This window comes from Stenella coeruleoalba (assembly GCF_951394435.1).
Source record: "Stenella coeruleoalba genome assembly, chromosome: 14".
Lineage (NCBI taxonomy): Eukaryota > Metazoa > Chordata > Mammalia > Artiodactyla > Delphinidae > Stenella > Stenella coeruleoalba.
This window is the reverse complement of record NC_137160.1, coordinates 43,852,324-43,869,088: the sequence shown is the minus strand read 5'-3', so window position 1 is coordinate 43,869,088 and position 16,765 is coordinate 43,852,324. Positions and strand designations below refer to the sequence as shown.

Genomic DNA, 16,765 nt, shown 5'->3' with positions numbered 1-16,765 from the left:
TCACAGTAATGTATTATAAACCATTTACTTTCCTATCATGGGACGTTTAGCTTATTTCCAATTATCCACATATTTCATACTACTGAGATAAACATCTTTGCATGTGTGTGGAATCTTTGCACCATTATCCTACCTTTTCAGGATAAATTCCTTTTACCTGATTTACTGGTAATTTTGCATCAGAATTCTGTAGGTTGACCCCGCCCCTCTCCTTTCAACGATGGCTTTCAGAACATCTCATTCCCTGTAGGTTCACCTCATGTCCTTGGTTCTTAGAAAATTTCCAATTGGCCCACTTCCCATGGGAACACTCTTTAAGCTGCAAGTCTTGACTCTTCCACCACATCCCTTCCCTGTTTCATAAAACCCTCTGAAGCTCCTAGCCATCATGGTTACCCAGTGAGCACTGCCTGTCACCCTGCCCGACACGGCTTCCACATGACAGCATAGCACTGCCAAGTATCTGCCACTTCATGGACAGAGTCACCTGTTGCACCTGGTGCTGACCCTCCTTGCCCATTTGTCTCTGGAGATTTGACAACCTGATTTGTTTTGGGAAGAGATGCAACATAATTTGCATGCATGTTATTGGTTAGCAGCATTTATGTGGCAAAATTAGCTCATTTTCTTTAGTGTTTACTGATTGTCTTCATCCCACGATTCTACCTTAAGACCATGCCTCCACTTCCCTTCCATGTGGTTGGCAGGAATCACGGAGCAGAGTTCATTCTGAAATGGTTAATCAACTGAAATTGTGGAATTTTACAAACTAATGTGTTTCAACTCTTTGGTACATTTCTAGCATTTTGTGTAATGTATCTGATATGAAGAAGCAAACTTTAAATACTTCAGTTTCATAAACTTCCAAATAATCACCTAAATCCAGATACTAATCCCTATTCATGGTTCTCAAAATTTAAAGGGTGTAAAAGTGACTTAGCAAACTTATTAAAAAGTGTGGCCTTCCATACTTCTTCCCAATAACCTGTCATCCCTGTGATTCTGATTCAAGGGTTTTTTTTTTTTTTTTTTGGGCCACTTTGCCTGTGGGATCTTATTTCCCTGACCAGGGATCAAACCTGCACCCCCTGCAGTGGAAGCACGGAGTCTTAACCTCTGGACCACCAGAGAAGTCCCAAAGGGATCTTTATTTTAACAAACACAACGGGTGATTCTGTGGTAGATGATCGGTGAACCACACTCTAAAAAATAGTGCAAGCAAATATTTCAGCAAGGTCACCCTACTATTTGTCTACTGTGAAAGAACCAGCATTTTGCTCCATCCTCCTTCCTGTATCCTAACATAAATAAAAGCAAACAGGCAACTAGCAGAAATTCCACAGCTCTAACCTCTTAGCTCTGCGCAGGTTTCCTGTAGGGATGTAAGGGACAACTACACCATGCCTTGTCCTGTGCAAGAGGAGCTGATTCAGCTTGTTCCTTCTCATATGAGCACAAACTGTCTGTATTAGGAAGGCCTTACATGGCTGTAAATGGGAGCGCATTAAATGACTGTATGCAAAAAAATGAATGAATGAAATTGTGTTTAAAATTCTCAGAAAATTTGGCAGTTTGGGGCAACGAATAGGATGTGCTATGCGACAAGAAAGAGAAGCTAAGGCTTCTCAGCTTCAAGCCTAAGTAATAAGAAGGAGGACACTATTTATACAGGAAACTCAGGAAGGCCTGATTGGATGGGGCAACATGCTGTTTGTCTTTATGCATAATGAGTTAAAAGTACTAGCCTAACAGAGGTCTTGACCTAAAAGTAAATAATAGGATAAAAGAGGTCTTAAAGAAGAACTGGATAAGAGCTGTAGCTCTACACAGATACCATGTAACCTCTTACAGCTTCATTATTCAAGGAGGTAAAAAAAAGGATGGTTCTAGGTACATAGAAGGAAAAGCATTTTGTCCTCAGGACGTTACTGCCTAAGGGGTCGACCAGGGCAAAATCTGGGGTCGAGATTTCAATCTTGAGCCCAGGAAAAGGCTGGAGGTAGAGACTAAAGGGAAAGTTTGTGGTCAAAGTCAGATTTTGCACTTAAAAAAAAAAAAGAAAGAAAAGGAATGAAGATAAAGCCCTGTCTTAAAACAGGGAATCCAATAAAGCAGAAAATGATTATACAGAGATCGCAAAAGCAGATTGCACTGAACTAACGGCAGATCCCCGTTGGCTTCCTCTGTTGAAGCAACATTTTGTAGGGGAAATCTCTAAGAGTTTTGCCTCCTTTTTGCTTCCTGAGGCAATGTATGGCTTATTAGGAATTTTATCTGCTTTTCATTTAAGTCTTAAGACTGATCACACACTGATCTGTGGGCTATGGGTATGATGTAGCTTCCTGACTACCAAGAATCAGAGACCTGGAAACTATTATTAGCCATGAAGTTCCTAAAGGCCATCACAGGTAAAAACACTGATCGAGCTTCTGGGGAAAATGAACGGGAACATGATGGCAAGTTGTCAGCTGTAGAGAAGTGGATACAGGAGCTATGATTCTTCCCAGCTATGGCATCCTCTGCTCCTATGATAATAGCAGCAGCTGACACATATATTGAGGGCTAACCCAGTACCAAGTCTTTTCATGAATTAACTCTTTTAATTGACAACAAAACTATGAAGTAGACTCCTCCAACCCCCTCAATAGGTGTCATACAAGTGAGGAAACCAGACTCAAAGCTTGAGTGACTTCTCAAAACCCACAGCTAATAAGGGTGGAGCTGGGAGTTTGCATCAAGGTAGTCTCTCTGGAGTTTTTGAGTTTTTGCATTTAGATTACCATGGTGACTGCCAAGAGTCTTAAACTCCCAGGCAAGCAACTGCTTGCCTTGGAGGCAAACCATTCTTTAGCAGAACAAGCTAGCAGAGCAGCTAAGGATGGGCTTGACAGGAGGAATCTTAAGCACAAGTAATTTTCAAAGAGCTTTAGAATTAGTGCCCTTTTTAAGAAGCGGATGTTCCTCTTTCCAGGCAATTTGAATAGAGTAGTTTCACAGTATTTCAAACAAAGCAATCCTTTGCAGATACTTCAGCAACCTTTGCAATGTCTGTTCTGAACCACTGGAAATATAAGACCCAGTCATCAGATGATCATTATGGAGAAACATATGCTCAATTGACAAACATTCAAAAATGAAAAACAAAAATAAAAATAATCCCCCCCCAAACCCAACCTTTTCATTATCCTGTTTTCTTAATTGATTTTTGTTAATATGAAATGGGTTGTATATGTGACTTATTTAAAATTATTTGGTTTTATTAGGAGTGCCTTTTAGGTGGACCACTCTGACTTTCATGTTTAAAAACCATTTTTTATTCAAATGTCTTACAGCCACCCTAATAGAACCCTAGGAAAGGAGTTCTATTATTATTCCCCATTTTAGATGAAGAAAACCAGACACGGCGAAATTGTGCAACTTAACCAACATCCCATAGCATCATAGTCTTTAGAATAGTAAAATTAGATAAATGTAACAATGGACCAATTTCCTCTCCAAATCAAGCTCTAAAATTCTAAAAAATGTAGAACAGGATTCTAAAAAAGAGACTCACTTCTCTAAGTAAGAAAAATACAATCCCATAAGCTCATGTCAGACACATGATTAACAAACACACTGATTTTTAAAAATTACTTGATTTACTTTATCATAACTAGTAATATACAAGAATTTTATACATAATGTATTAAAAATAACTTTGAGAAATAGTATTTTTGACTGAGTAGTGATGAAACTATTGAAAAGATAAACTGATTATTGAATAAATTACCCAGTGTTAATTTTTAAAAATAATTGTTATAAGCCAATCCTGTGAATTCAAAATAGGCATATTATTAACAATCCTAAATATCAGAAATACTTTAAAAATGTCCATATGGTTAGCACGGATAGAAAATTCATTGACTGAAATCAGCTGTGAAATGTAGCCTGGAATTTGGTTGGCTATTAAGTTTAATTTTGTCTTATTATTTCAAAATTTAAATAGTTTGAACCAGTTCGACATTTGTTAAAAAACTGTAATCTCAAAATATTTAAAAAAAAAAACTTTACAAACACATAGCTATAACTAGCCACCTCATCTAAAAAGCTATAAAAGTTATTCCTAGAGATTTCACAATCCCTGTATTGCAAAGCTTATTTCAAAAAACATCACTATTTTGCATTTATAAACTGTATCCTTGCAATAATGAACTGTAAATATACTATCTTATACTAAACCAATTTTAATTACACTATTCCTTTTGTTAACATAGAATTTTGCATCAAATAAAAGCATGGCATACTTCTACAGTTGAATGGCAAAAGTAAAGGGTCTTTGTTGAGGAGATAATGAAGCAATCACCAAAATAGTTGAAACAAAAAAATCGACATTACATTGATTTTAAGAAAAGCCAAGAATACAGGTGCTTACGTAAAACAGAAACACAGAATAAGTCACTTTATAAGCGAGGAAAAAAGAGGCGGCTTTTAAACATATTTAGATTCTCCAACCCAAATCGGAATTTTAAGAACAAAAAAGAAGAGAAAGAGAGAGATAGAGGGAAAAAGAGAGGGAGAGGGGGAAAGAGGGAAGAGAGAGGGTGAGAGGCAGACAGAAGGGGTGGCGGGGAGTGGCGGGGACCAAAGACCAAAACCTTGCAGGAGTAAAAAATACATTCTTCAGCATTTTTTTAATTTAAATTTTGCGGAGAAGGTGGGTAACAGAGGAAATGTAGATTCAGTGCCGGATTTCACAGAGAATACAACACAAAAACTGAAGTCCACCAAAGTGGAATTATAGTAACAGTCAACGCTTAGTTGGGAATCTCCCTTTGCTTTATGAGGCAAGGTCACGTTACAAGACTAAAACAATAGCAAGAATGCAGTGTATACACTTTAGAATGTTTAGGAGAACAACAGTCTTCAAGCACCACACAAACAATTAATTTAGGTAACTGAAGATAATGTTAGAGCAAGACCTCTTCAACTTTCCATTCGGTTATACTCCAAGTAGTCTATGATATAGACTTGAGTTAATTACATACTATTGCACTATAAATTGGCTGCTGTCACTATACCCAAATGTAAACAGTAACGCAGACTTTCTCAACTTGTCTATCTGCAGGTGTCCTTAGGTGGAAGACAAGTATTTAAAAACTACGGAAAAATCAGGAAATTTGTGTAGTTGTTCACAGCATCCCTCTGTAAAAGCACATTTGGCTAAAGAGATCTCAACAAAATAAAGGGGAAAAGCCCCCCAAAACAGCATCTTCTATTTTTAAAAAAATCCTGGCTTGTAATAATAATTTAAAAGAGACAATTAAAGCCACTGGCTTTTGTAGACTAAATAGAACACACTCATCTCTTCATGCATGCTTCTGCTAGTGTCCTAAATTTGGGTTCCAAATGATCCAAAAATTCAAGCCCATCTTCTTCTTGTCGTTCACTGCAACAACCCACAGAACCAGCCGCCGATCCTTTTCCTTCATAGTTATACGTCCGGACGTAGTCTTGTGCATGCGTATGACTGTTATCCTGATTACACTGCTGGACCTTCTGCCAAGAGGAAAAACACAGCATATTTTATTACTATTTTAAACACCGAAACTTACTAGCATAAAAATAATTGCTTTGATTTACCTTTCATTGTTTAATTTTTAATCAGATTGTGTCCTCTAATGGATTCCTACATATAAAAAACACCCACAATTGGTCTATATCATCAATCATACCATCAATTCACTACATAGCATGTTTCTAAAAGTCACACATGTGGCAGCAAGTATACAAGTGTTCGTTTTAAGTAATCACTGCTTTCTCTTTCAAGATTATGGCTAATGTGAAATGCATCCCTTACACTGAACCTGAATGAATGTGGGCTCAGAGCTTTCCAGATAGGCATAGTGGCTGTGCAGGCTGGAATTGCCTTGGACCCCACTTTTGGCCTTTAAGACATGACTTGTCTGATGACAATGGCATCAGAGAACTGGCAACACAAAGTCATGAGAAAAAGAATTTGAATATCATATGATTTCAGAAGCAATTAAAAAGCAAACAAAATATGAGGAAAAGTCAATATCCACTTAACATCTGATCATAACTAAATCAAAATTAAGGAAAATCAAATTTCTTATTAGTAGGTTAATCATTAATTGAAAATAAAGATCAGGCCACTAAACTGTAATCATTTAGAAAGTTGCAAAGGAAGCAAAATAGATTTGTAGGTCACTTAGGGAAACCCACTTCACCAAGGCGGGGCTGAGTGTAGGTGTACCAATCGGAGTACGCGTATCTGCAGTTGTCTGCCTCTACTTGTCCTCCTTTGCAGGAATCCAGGGTGTGCTGTCCACCTCCCTTACACGATCCCAGGGTGTGATGATGCCCGGCCTCCTGGCAGGACTCAATGGTCTGCCCTCCTTTCACCATTTCAATGGTCTCCTGCCCCCCGTTTTTCACTCCGGATCCCAGGGTGCTGCAAATTCCCTGAGTGAAGCCTCCCGCAGTATGGGTTGTGAAGCCGTTGGTGGAATACTGAAACAAAACAGTTGGCATTGGGGAAATACGGAGGAGAACAAAAAATGAGAAAAAGAGCAAATCATGCAGATAATGCTGTGACTTTTCATGCTATAAGGTAAGCATTCTGAGGGCAGGAACTCCATCTGTCCTGGCAATCCCAAGTACCTAACTACCGTAACCCCAGTACTTCACGTAGCGTCCAATACAAGAAGCAAACTATAGATGCCAAGTGGTCTGAGCCTTGAGACAAGTCAGAAAGCTTGATGTATACTCCTTCTTCAAAAACATCTTAGACTACTGTACAACTTCATTTGTGAAATCCTTCCAGCATCTCACATCTCAAGATCAGGGTTGTACACTATTGTCTCACATGGATTGACCCTTGATTCCCTTCACCTGACTAGAACAGAAACAGAAATAATAATCAGTATTTTTATTTAGTGTCTAACTGAGTTCCCTTCAACTGAAACAAAATCAGTAGAAATAAAAGTTGCTGTAAAAATCTTAGCAGCAATACTAAATCCGTGTGATCCTATTAAATACAAATAAATCAGCAGAGAAAATAAGAACACCAAAGCTCTGGCCACTAATTTTCCATGTTACGTTTCTGTAGGAAACTCTAAGTTTTATTTTTTCAAATACCTTCCTAGATGTCAACATCCTTTTGTTTTCTAAATCCTTCCTGCTCTAATCACCAATTATGCTTTTTGCAGGGAATTTACTTGTTCCTCAACCACATATTAGGCTGGAAAACAAAGCGGAAGCAGTGTAATCACCTGTTAGCATTACTGCTTCATATAGTTGACTTCAGGCTCCTTTCTAACCTATTAGAGCCTGAAAGCCTCCATTAAAGTTCTTCCCACGATGATCAAAGCCTGCAGTCATTTTATCGCTATTGCCAGAAAAAAAATTAAAACCATATGCTGATGATCTGTGAATAACTAAATGAAACATTTTTACACACAACCAGCAGCTTCAACATATAAAAAAGACTGGGTCTGAAGTTGAAGCCATGACACCCTTGAAATAGAAAATAATAATGACATGCCGAAGGATTTTTACTATTAAGTGACACTATATGGCCGAATTGAAATGCCATATATCACCATAGGATCAATGTCATTTTATCTGTCTCCTGGGACTGATGACATTTTATATATTGTAAGTTACCAGATTTGAAAAGAACTTTGCCCAGAAAAGGTCATTATTGTTGGTTAGGCCAATTTATCGTCTGTATGTATTTTGAAAGGACAAACAATTTACCACTTTGTCATCGCCGGGAGCTTCAGTGTTTGATACAATGAGGTTCTGCTGGGCTAAATCATCGGGAAATACTTTTGGCTTTTTGGCTGCCCCAGTAGCCCCACAGACTAAGGTAAATAGGACACCTGGAGGATGAGAGAGATGTTCAGTTTATCGTAAAACAATGTTATGAATTTATGATGACAAATATGAAAACAACTTTCCAGAAAACATAAACATTATTGCTTGTGTCAAAGTAGCATCCAGTAGAAAAGTCTGCCCTAACCAGATATGCCACACACAATGCTAAGTGCTGTATTTGTGTTGAATTTTATGTCTATGCTAATTAGGATAGTACTAAAATGATACCTAAATGCACTTTCAATAAATAAATTAAATATGTGTGTGTTAAATAGAAATGTAGCTATATACAAATGAGCAGCCATAGATAACAGTGCTGATCCTAAGAATGTGTCCTGAAAGTTATTTTAAAAGCTATCATTTGAATTCATGAAAGGACTTACAAAATAGCAATGCTATGCCCAACAATATTGCAAGGATGGCCCACTTTCCAAGCATCCGTCCTTTGGCAGTCCTCACAGATGAGGGAATCTTGCAGTCACTTCGGGTAACACAGTCACATAACATCACGTCTAACTGAGTGACACGTGATTGGCCAAGCCTATCTGCAACTCTGACAGGTACTGTATATCGTCCAAACTGGGGGTCATTCAGATAGGAAAGACGTGCTGCTGTATCTGAAAGGAAATAAAACCAAGCATTATAGAATGTCATTGATTTCTCCTGAGCATAAATAAGTAACTAGTGACAGAATATTCATATTTCCCTACAACTGGATATTCCTGATGGGAATGGCACAAGTGCTACACGATTGTAAGCGTGAATGGACGAAGTCTTTCTAATCATATAAAAGCTTGTCTACACTGCCTCTTTTTAGAAAGGTCTTTCTTTTGGCTTTTGTAATAATATATTTTATCTGTGGATAAACAAATCCTTCCTATCACAAATAACAGACTTGTTTAGAGACTGATTTTTATCACATCTTTAAAATTAAAAAATTTTTAAAATACCAGTCAGTGTATATTTTCTTTTACGCATGATTCATCAGAGAATTTCATAGACTAAAATTCTGGATGTTTCCCCTTACTTTGTTTTCTATACATTGTGCCACACCTTGAACATATTTTCAAGGCATGAGTCATGCTGCTGGAACATCTTCTCATGGTCCTACAAGACACTGGGACCAACTGTATTTTTTTTGGTTTCGATGTATGTTATCTTAGGTCAATAGTAGAAAATATCCAGGTCAAAATCCTAGTCTTGGGAACGCCAAAAATATACTACTCTACATGTAGATGACACATGCCCATGCCCAAGAATAATCCTCCCCACTTAACTGGCTCAGTGTGACATTTTCATTATTTCATAATTTGAAGCTCTAAATATAAACTTGGATATTTGGGTAAAAAAAAAAAGTCACTGAATCAAGTCAATTTTAAGAGAAAGCATGGTTAACCCAGTGAGTCTATGTATGTGTAAGAAATCATAAGACTAACAAAACCACAATTTATGATTCAAAACATGCCATGGTCTATTGCATTGACTATCTTGTTTACTTCCCCCAAGAATCCCATTTTACACATGAGTAAATTGATGCCCAAGAAGAATAAATAGCAATAAAAGCCTCTTTAGGATACGTTCTTCTTAACTTGGCATTTCCCAGGCTTTTGGGCTCTTTCACAGCCCAGTAAAACTTTAAACTAACAAAGTTTTGACCAACATAATCCTGACAACGTTTCATTGTACTAAGTAGGAATATTTTTTAAAATTACCACCTCCTTTAACATTATGTAAAAAGAAATATTATGACACCAAATAAGTAGAAAGGACATCTAAATATAAGGTTAGTTCTCAAGCACGCACACGTTAGAATGCTGTTACAGACACTGAAAATGTTGTCAGTTCACAGAGCAACTTGTCATAATAGGAAGTCAAGGAATACTCATCGAAAGCATGGGAATGAAAACCTTTCAAGGGCATCCACTCAGCTTACAGTGGATCTTGAGTCGTGAAAGCTGGAGTGACATGACATCATGATGCACAGGTACTGTAGTGCGGTCAGGAGGCGCAGAATGTGCTGGAAAGTTAAAGAGCTGACGTAGAGAATGAGGCCATGGTGGGACAAAGGGAGGTTCCCTTTGTCTTCGCCATTCTTGTCACCATAGATTCTAACATGGCTAAAGTCAGAAGTACAGACTGGTACCAAGTGGGGGAAGAATCCCACATAGAAAACAGTAGACAAGAAATGGTCAGAAGTCAATGCAGTGCAGAAAGAAGGGATGCTACGGTGGACACTGTGATGCATACCCAGATCCCCTGTAATCAGGGATGTATTGTCCCAGCTGCTTGGGAGGCTATCAGCACCATCAGTGACTGTGCCTTCCTGCCAAAGGTCACATCCCTGCGGGCAGCCCAACCCACTGATGAAGTAATGTGAGAGCACAGAACAGAATGGCCACTCTGAAGGGCCATTTAGTTCAGACTCCCCGTGAGTCAGCCGAGGCTGTCCTTTGGCCTGAGCTACAGCTTGATTTCTCTTTTTGCTAAATCCTGCTTCCCTTCCTTTCACACATATTAATGCCAAGGAAACTCCTTGATAAACATTCAGCCTGGAAAGACTGTCTCAGAGTCTGCTTCCTGGGTAGCATACCTGCAAGGGATGGGGATTCCCTTATGACTTAGGAGACCACTGTCATAGGAAGACTCTGTGTAGGTGGGAGTTACACAAGTCAGGAAGTGGTTACATCAGACCTAGTCTGGGGTGTGGGGGGGGGGGGTGGAGTACGAATGAGAATTCACCCAACACCAAAGGGAATCCCGGCACAGGACTGATCAGAGACCGGCACTTCCCACCACATCAACACTGAGAAACTCATGTTCTTTTGTTGGCGGTTACCATTCAGTGAATTATTCTTCTACTCCAACAAGAAAAAAAATATTTTAGATATCCTGATGCTGAGAAGGACAAAGTAATGTTTAAAAACACATACCGTTCATTTTTGTCAGTCTCCACATTCTAAGTACTTCTGAATCAGAAACACCTTCCAAACTGAAGTCAAAGGGTGGGCCGTGTGTGGGTTCATCGGGATCTACGGCCACAATCTCCGCCGATGACATGACAGTTTTACACATTATCACTGTCCTTTCAGGTATGAATGGGCCGTTATCATTCACGTCTTCAAGTATAATCCCTAGTGTCCCAGTACATGTTCTCTTACCTAGAAAATTGGATATGAAAATACAATTTTTTAATGTTTTGAGTTTTCACTGGGACATTACACATTGCAAAAATTTTATTACTTATTAGGCACTTGTACCATATAAATGAGAGTGACAAGCACAGTCCCAGGCTATGTCCTTAAGGTAAGTTAAGAGAAAGACATTATCAGTTTCAAATGGGTTGTACAGAAAATAACTGCTGTTTAGATTTGTCATTCATTCACTAAAGAGCTGCAATAGACATGGGAACTTTTATGGAGGTGAGCTTTGACAGATTTTTAAAAAGAGGAAGGAAGAGGGGACCAACAAGGATATTTCTGGTATATTTAAAAGCACAAAGAGATTTAAGGAGGTGGGAAAGCACATACACACACCTATGTTCTGGACATAATGAAGGGGAAGGCACACTGGTGGGAGCTAACGCTGGAAAGAAGAACCAAGGGTCCTTGAAAGCCAACGTAGGGAGCTTGGAGTTTAATATGCATTTAGAAAACACTTAAGATTTGGGAGCAGGAAGAGTGAAAGACAGAAGGCATGTATTTGGGAGATTAGAACAAAACTAGTACACGGAATTGTTCAAAGCATGAAAGACTCCAGAAGTGGAAAAACACTTTCAAACCAGAATAATCACTCTGAGGTGTAGCCTAAGGAAGTCATCTATCTACATATTCAATAAAAACTTACTGAATAGCTACTTTGTACAGGGCACTGCAGTGGAAAATCTGGAGATTCAAAAATGAAGTGGTCATGGGTCCCGGCCACAAATTAGTAACACGGTTGTGAAGTCTGGAGTGGAACATAAATCCAGGACTTGTGTCTCTAAATCGTTTATTCTTTCCGTTTAATAAGAAGGCCTTGAACATCAGGGGTGGAGAAGAGGATGAAAAAAACCTGTGCCACCCGCGATCTGGGGCTATGCCTTATACGAAGCTGCCCACGTAGGAAAGCGGGAAGACCGGGCACTGGCGTGCAGTCACAGCCTCGACCCAGCAAAAGAACCTGTGATATTCCCAGGGTCATCATGGGCCAGGAGCCATAGCCCACCAAGTTAAGAAGGGGTTCTGAAATGTGGGCCACAGAAAAGAACATGGTGGAGGCAACTACAAGACCACTATGAGGTAAAGTGGAAGAAAGAAAAGAGTCAAAAGCAGAGGCAAACCAATACCTCCCATTTAATGTAAGCTTGCAAATTAAAATTCCTGAATGAGCAAGATTAATGCTTAAAGGAAAACCAACAAAATCAACAATCAAAAGATTAATTCACTCTATGCAAGATATCTTCGAAACACGTATATTTACTATCTTCAAAAGCATAAAGAAGGTTAACTGTTTAAATAAGCATGAAAATGACACTGAAATTCCAGTAGAAATAACATTCATCTAACAGGGACTCTGGAAAAAAAGGATAAATAGAATGGTAGGGAAGTAATACTCAAAGAAATACTTGCTGAGAATATCCCAGAATTAAAGAAAAAAAATGGATCTTCTAAAATATATTCTGACTGTAGTGCTGGGTAAATAAAAATAAATTCTCAGCATAAGACTGAATTAAAACTATATATAGAACACAACCTAGGGAACTATAAAAGTTATCTGGATGTATTACCTATAAAGAGACAATAATTAAACAGACAGTAGAATATGCGTGAGCAACAAGTAATGCCAAAAGATGATGGAGTACCACTTGCAGGGTACTGAGGGAAAGAAGGGGTTAACTCAAAATTCTAAACCAAGTCAAATGATCAAATCAAGCATGAGAACAATATTAAAATATTTTTCAGAACAATAAAACTGACAGGGTTTATCATCCACAATGCACCATTGAAGGAACTAGTAAAGGATATAGTTGAGCAGGAAGAAAAGGGAACTAGGAGAGAAGAAATGAGATACAAGAAACAATGCAACTATCTCTCACTTTGGATAACTTTTATTTATTTATTTATTAATTTTTTGCGGTACGCGGGCCTCTCACTGTTGTGGCCTCTCCCGTTGCGGAGCACAGGCTCCGGACGCGCAGGCTCAGCGGCCATGGCTCACAGGCCTAACCGCTCCGCGGCATGTGGGATCTTCCCAGACCGGGGCACGAACCCGTGTCCCCTGCATCGGCAGGCGGACTCTCAACCACTGCACCACCAGGGAAGCCCTGGACAACTTTTAAAGAAAAGACAGAGACACAAAGGAAGCAGGGAGACATGTATACATGTATTTTATCCATCTGACAAACTTTTCTATTAGGACAGAATAATCTCGACTCTCAAATTCTCTCGTTCTTATGCCATGTGGTATTTTCTTGCTCTGACAATTGTTTTGCAAGATGTCTTGACCATTTCTTTCCATTTGAGGCCACACACGGTGTTGAAAACACATGTCTTACTGATTAAATCTGGTTAATTATAAAGTCTTTAAAAATTGACTTCGGGACTTCCCTGGTGGCACAGTGGTTAAGAATCCACCTGCCAACGCAGGGAACACGGGTTCGATCCCTGGTCTGGGGAGATTCCACATGCTGCGCAGCAACTAAGCCTGTGCACCACAACTACTGAGCCTGTGCCCTAGCGCCCGGGTGCCTAGAGCCCGCTCTCTGCAACAAAGACAAGCCACTGCAATGAGAAGCCCGTGCACCACAACAAAGAGTAGCCCCCACCCACCACAACTAGAGAAAGCCCGCGCGCAGCAACGGAGACCCAACGCAGCCAAAAATAAATTAATTAATTAAAAAAAAATTGACCTCTACAGTGTTTGCTGTGCTACCACGGTGCTAAATGCTTGAATTTCCCTTCCATGAAATATTTAGAGTTGTTCAATAAACTCCATTGTTTTTGCACATTGTGATGAGTAGTGGACAATATTTCAACCAAAGATTTTAGACATCTAACTCAGTGTTTCACAGCTCTGCTTTTCATCTGTTAATAAATAATATTCTTTTATTCACTGGAACATATGCATGCAATGCTCACCTTCTAATATTAATATAATTCTATACGGGTAAATATCAATTCCTAAAATGAAGTCTTGGAAGGTGAGTTACCTACGGGTCCATGATTTATGTGCATGGCACTCTTCTGATAAATGTTTTTTAAAAGTTTGAAAGCACACTCCTCCTCCCCAAAGTTAGAATCTTACAACAAAAGTAGAAACCTAAAACTCAGCTATACAGAGGAAACACCTGGGCGAAACTGCCAACTGAGGTTAGATTGAGAAGAGAAGAGAAATTGAACTTAAAGCTTAAGAAAGAGCTCTGTTTAGAAGAGGAGAAGGAAGTAAAACTAGAATGCATGTAGATAAGAGAGAAATGTGTGGAAAAGTTGAGACATAGAATCCTTGAGGGAGAGTTTTAAAAAGAGGAAACAAGCGCTGTAGGAAAGTAGGAGAGGGAGTGAGCACAGGCTCAGAGGTCAGTGCTCACAGGAGAGAACATTTCTTGTACGGAAGCAGCAGCTGGGAGGGCTCAAAGGGAATGAGCCAGGATAGATTTTAAAAAAGGTAAAAGACAAAAACAAATAAAAAACATACTTTAGTATGATCTCAGTTCAGAAAATAAAAAGATGTGGAGTTATTTATCCCCCACCAGCTTCAAAAGAAATTAATGGAAAAGGCCCTGTTACACATTTATTCTCGACCACAATGATGATTAACCGTGCCTCTCTTCTAAATGCCATAAAAACATTTGTTCAACAGAGGAAAATGTAGAATAAAATTACATCCAAAATCTCTCATTCCAGACAGTAAATTTTATCTCATTGATGAAAACGATTTGCCAAGTGCAATTAAAAATGTAAAAATAATGGATTTGATTTTCATATTATTTCTCTTCTTTTCACTTGCTTTGACCAAAAAGCATGTTTTGACAAAGGGACAAAGGAAGTTGAGGCCTTAAAGGGCAGTCTTTAATTGGTTGAAGTTAAATTAACAATGATTACAACTTTATACCAATTCAATCAATGGATATGAGCCATTTCTCTTTAATTTAGAAAAAGTTGAAATATCTAAAACATCTTCCAAAATCACTTCTAAATTCTAATTTTGCAAGCTATAGTATAATAATTTATGTTTACTGTAGTTAACATTTTTATTTTACAGAGGCAAAAAGTTCAAATGTATATTACGGTAAAATTATATTTTATGCAGTAAAAGGATCTCATTCCTAATCATTGTGCTCACATTCCAATTTTACAGGGCTCATAGAAAATGATTTTCCATTTTATGTGATTTTGTGGATTCACAGAATTCTTCTAATTTTATAATATCAGAATACTAACCCCCAAGTATATTGTCAGTTTCCTGTAGAAAGATATAACTTTTTGAGTACTGACCTATGAGGCAGTAAGTATGTTCTCTCTGTAATAAATTTTCCTGTCAAAGTGAATATTTTAAGAGATATGACTAAGTAAATTGAAGCTAATTTTTCTAAAGTAATTTTCTCAATTTTTAATGATTATTTAATTTTAATAAATTGTAGTCTCAAGTATTTTCTATGACTAAATTATTTTATACCGTAATTACATACAAAACTGAGGGTACTATTAGAAAGCAGACATGAGTTAATAAATTATAGCAAACCTCTCAATTACTCTATTTGTCATCTGGGGTGAAATAAATTTTGAGAATGTATGCAGCTGACTTAAAAATGTATGTTGTTTAAAAACTGAGGATGTCTGGAGTTGGGGGTGTATACAGCTGGCTTAAACACAAAGTTCTTACCTTCGTCTGAGGCAAGGATTGTGATATTATATATACCATTTCTGATGGTCTTTGCCTCTCTATCCAGGCTTCTTAAAATTGTGATTGATCCTGAGTTTTCATCAACACTGACCCATCCTTCTGGATCACTTAATTTCTCATACCTGTAAGTAATGAATTAAAATAGCAAAATGGATCGTAAGCCAAATTACAATACTGGTATCACAATAAGTTATACATTTTAAAAACATGGTAAATTTGAAATCAACTAAAATAGAATTACAAGTACCTTATGCCACTGCTACTATTTGTTTCCGGGTCATGTGCTTTATATCCAATGTCCTTTGTGCTCACTGGTACATTTTCTTTAATACGAACAATTTGCACTGCAGGGCGACACTCAGGGCCTTCATCCTGATTTTTTACACGAACAGTGACTGTCGCCATGCTCCCGGTTGATCTCGAACTAGCAAAATTTGGAGCTTCATTAACTACACTGATTTGTAGGGTCATCTCTTGTTTTTCTTCGTAATTCAGTGGCTACAAAAGCAAGTGTGTTGGAAATCAGATCAAGAAATAGTACTTGGCTATGTGAACTAGTGTGTAACTAGTTAGCTGTGGAAATATGTAAGTGCTGTGTCGGGAACAGTCATGAAAATATTAAACATATACCCACAAATATGATGGTGGTGGAAGGAGGGAAATCCTTCAACTGATTGAGCATTTGGGTGGAGCCAGCCAAAAAAAAAAAAAAAAAAAAAAAAAATTCCTCAACTGCAAATTTAACAAAAGTAATATTATAGGTCCCGATGGCGATTTCAGATAGTATTTAATGAAATACTATTTGAAATATTACTTTAGGGACTCCGTACCCTAATCAACAGTAATTTACTAGTCCATTAATTTTGGAACCACTTTTCCTACCCTTCTGAGATGAGTACAATTATTCGTACCTGGTTTGGGGTAGAAAACGTGGGTCAAATTTTATGAAACGTATTCAAGATAAGAGAGACAAGAAAATAGAAAGCTTATGGGCTTTACACTTTCC

General features: G+C 38.1%; 1 protein-coding gene across 3 annotated transcripts in view; it reads right to left on the bottom strand.

The window, feature by feature from the left end:
- Positions 1 to 4,701: 4,701 nt before the first annotated feature.
- Positions 4,702 to 16,765, bottom strand: part of LOC307197458 (desmocollin-2-like) — a 31,098-nt gene continuing 19,034 nt past the window's right edge. For all 3 annotated transcript variants that reach the window (XM_079943359.1, XM_079943358.1, XM_079943357.1), the window contains 7 exons: positions 16,007 to 16,257; positions 15,739 to 15,881; positions 10,809 to 11,036; positions 8,262 to 8,495; positions 7,759 to 7,883; positions 6,223 to 6,510; positions 4,702 to 5,535 (listed from right to left, as the gene is read on the bottom strand). In XM_079943359.1, the coding sequence (XP_079799485.1) occupies positions 5,338 to 5,535; positions 6,223 to 6,510; positions 7,759 to 7,883; positions 8,262 to 8,495; positions 10,809 to 11,036; positions 15,739 to 15,881; positions 16,007 to 16,257 (1,467 nt within the window). In that variant the 3' untranslated portion in view covers positions 4,702 to 5,337. The remainder of the gene's footprint in view (positions 5,536 to 6,222; positions 6,511 to 7,758; positions 7,884 to 8,261; positions 8,496 to 10,808; positions 11,037 to 15,738; positions 15,882 to 16,006; positions 16,258 to 16,765) is intronic.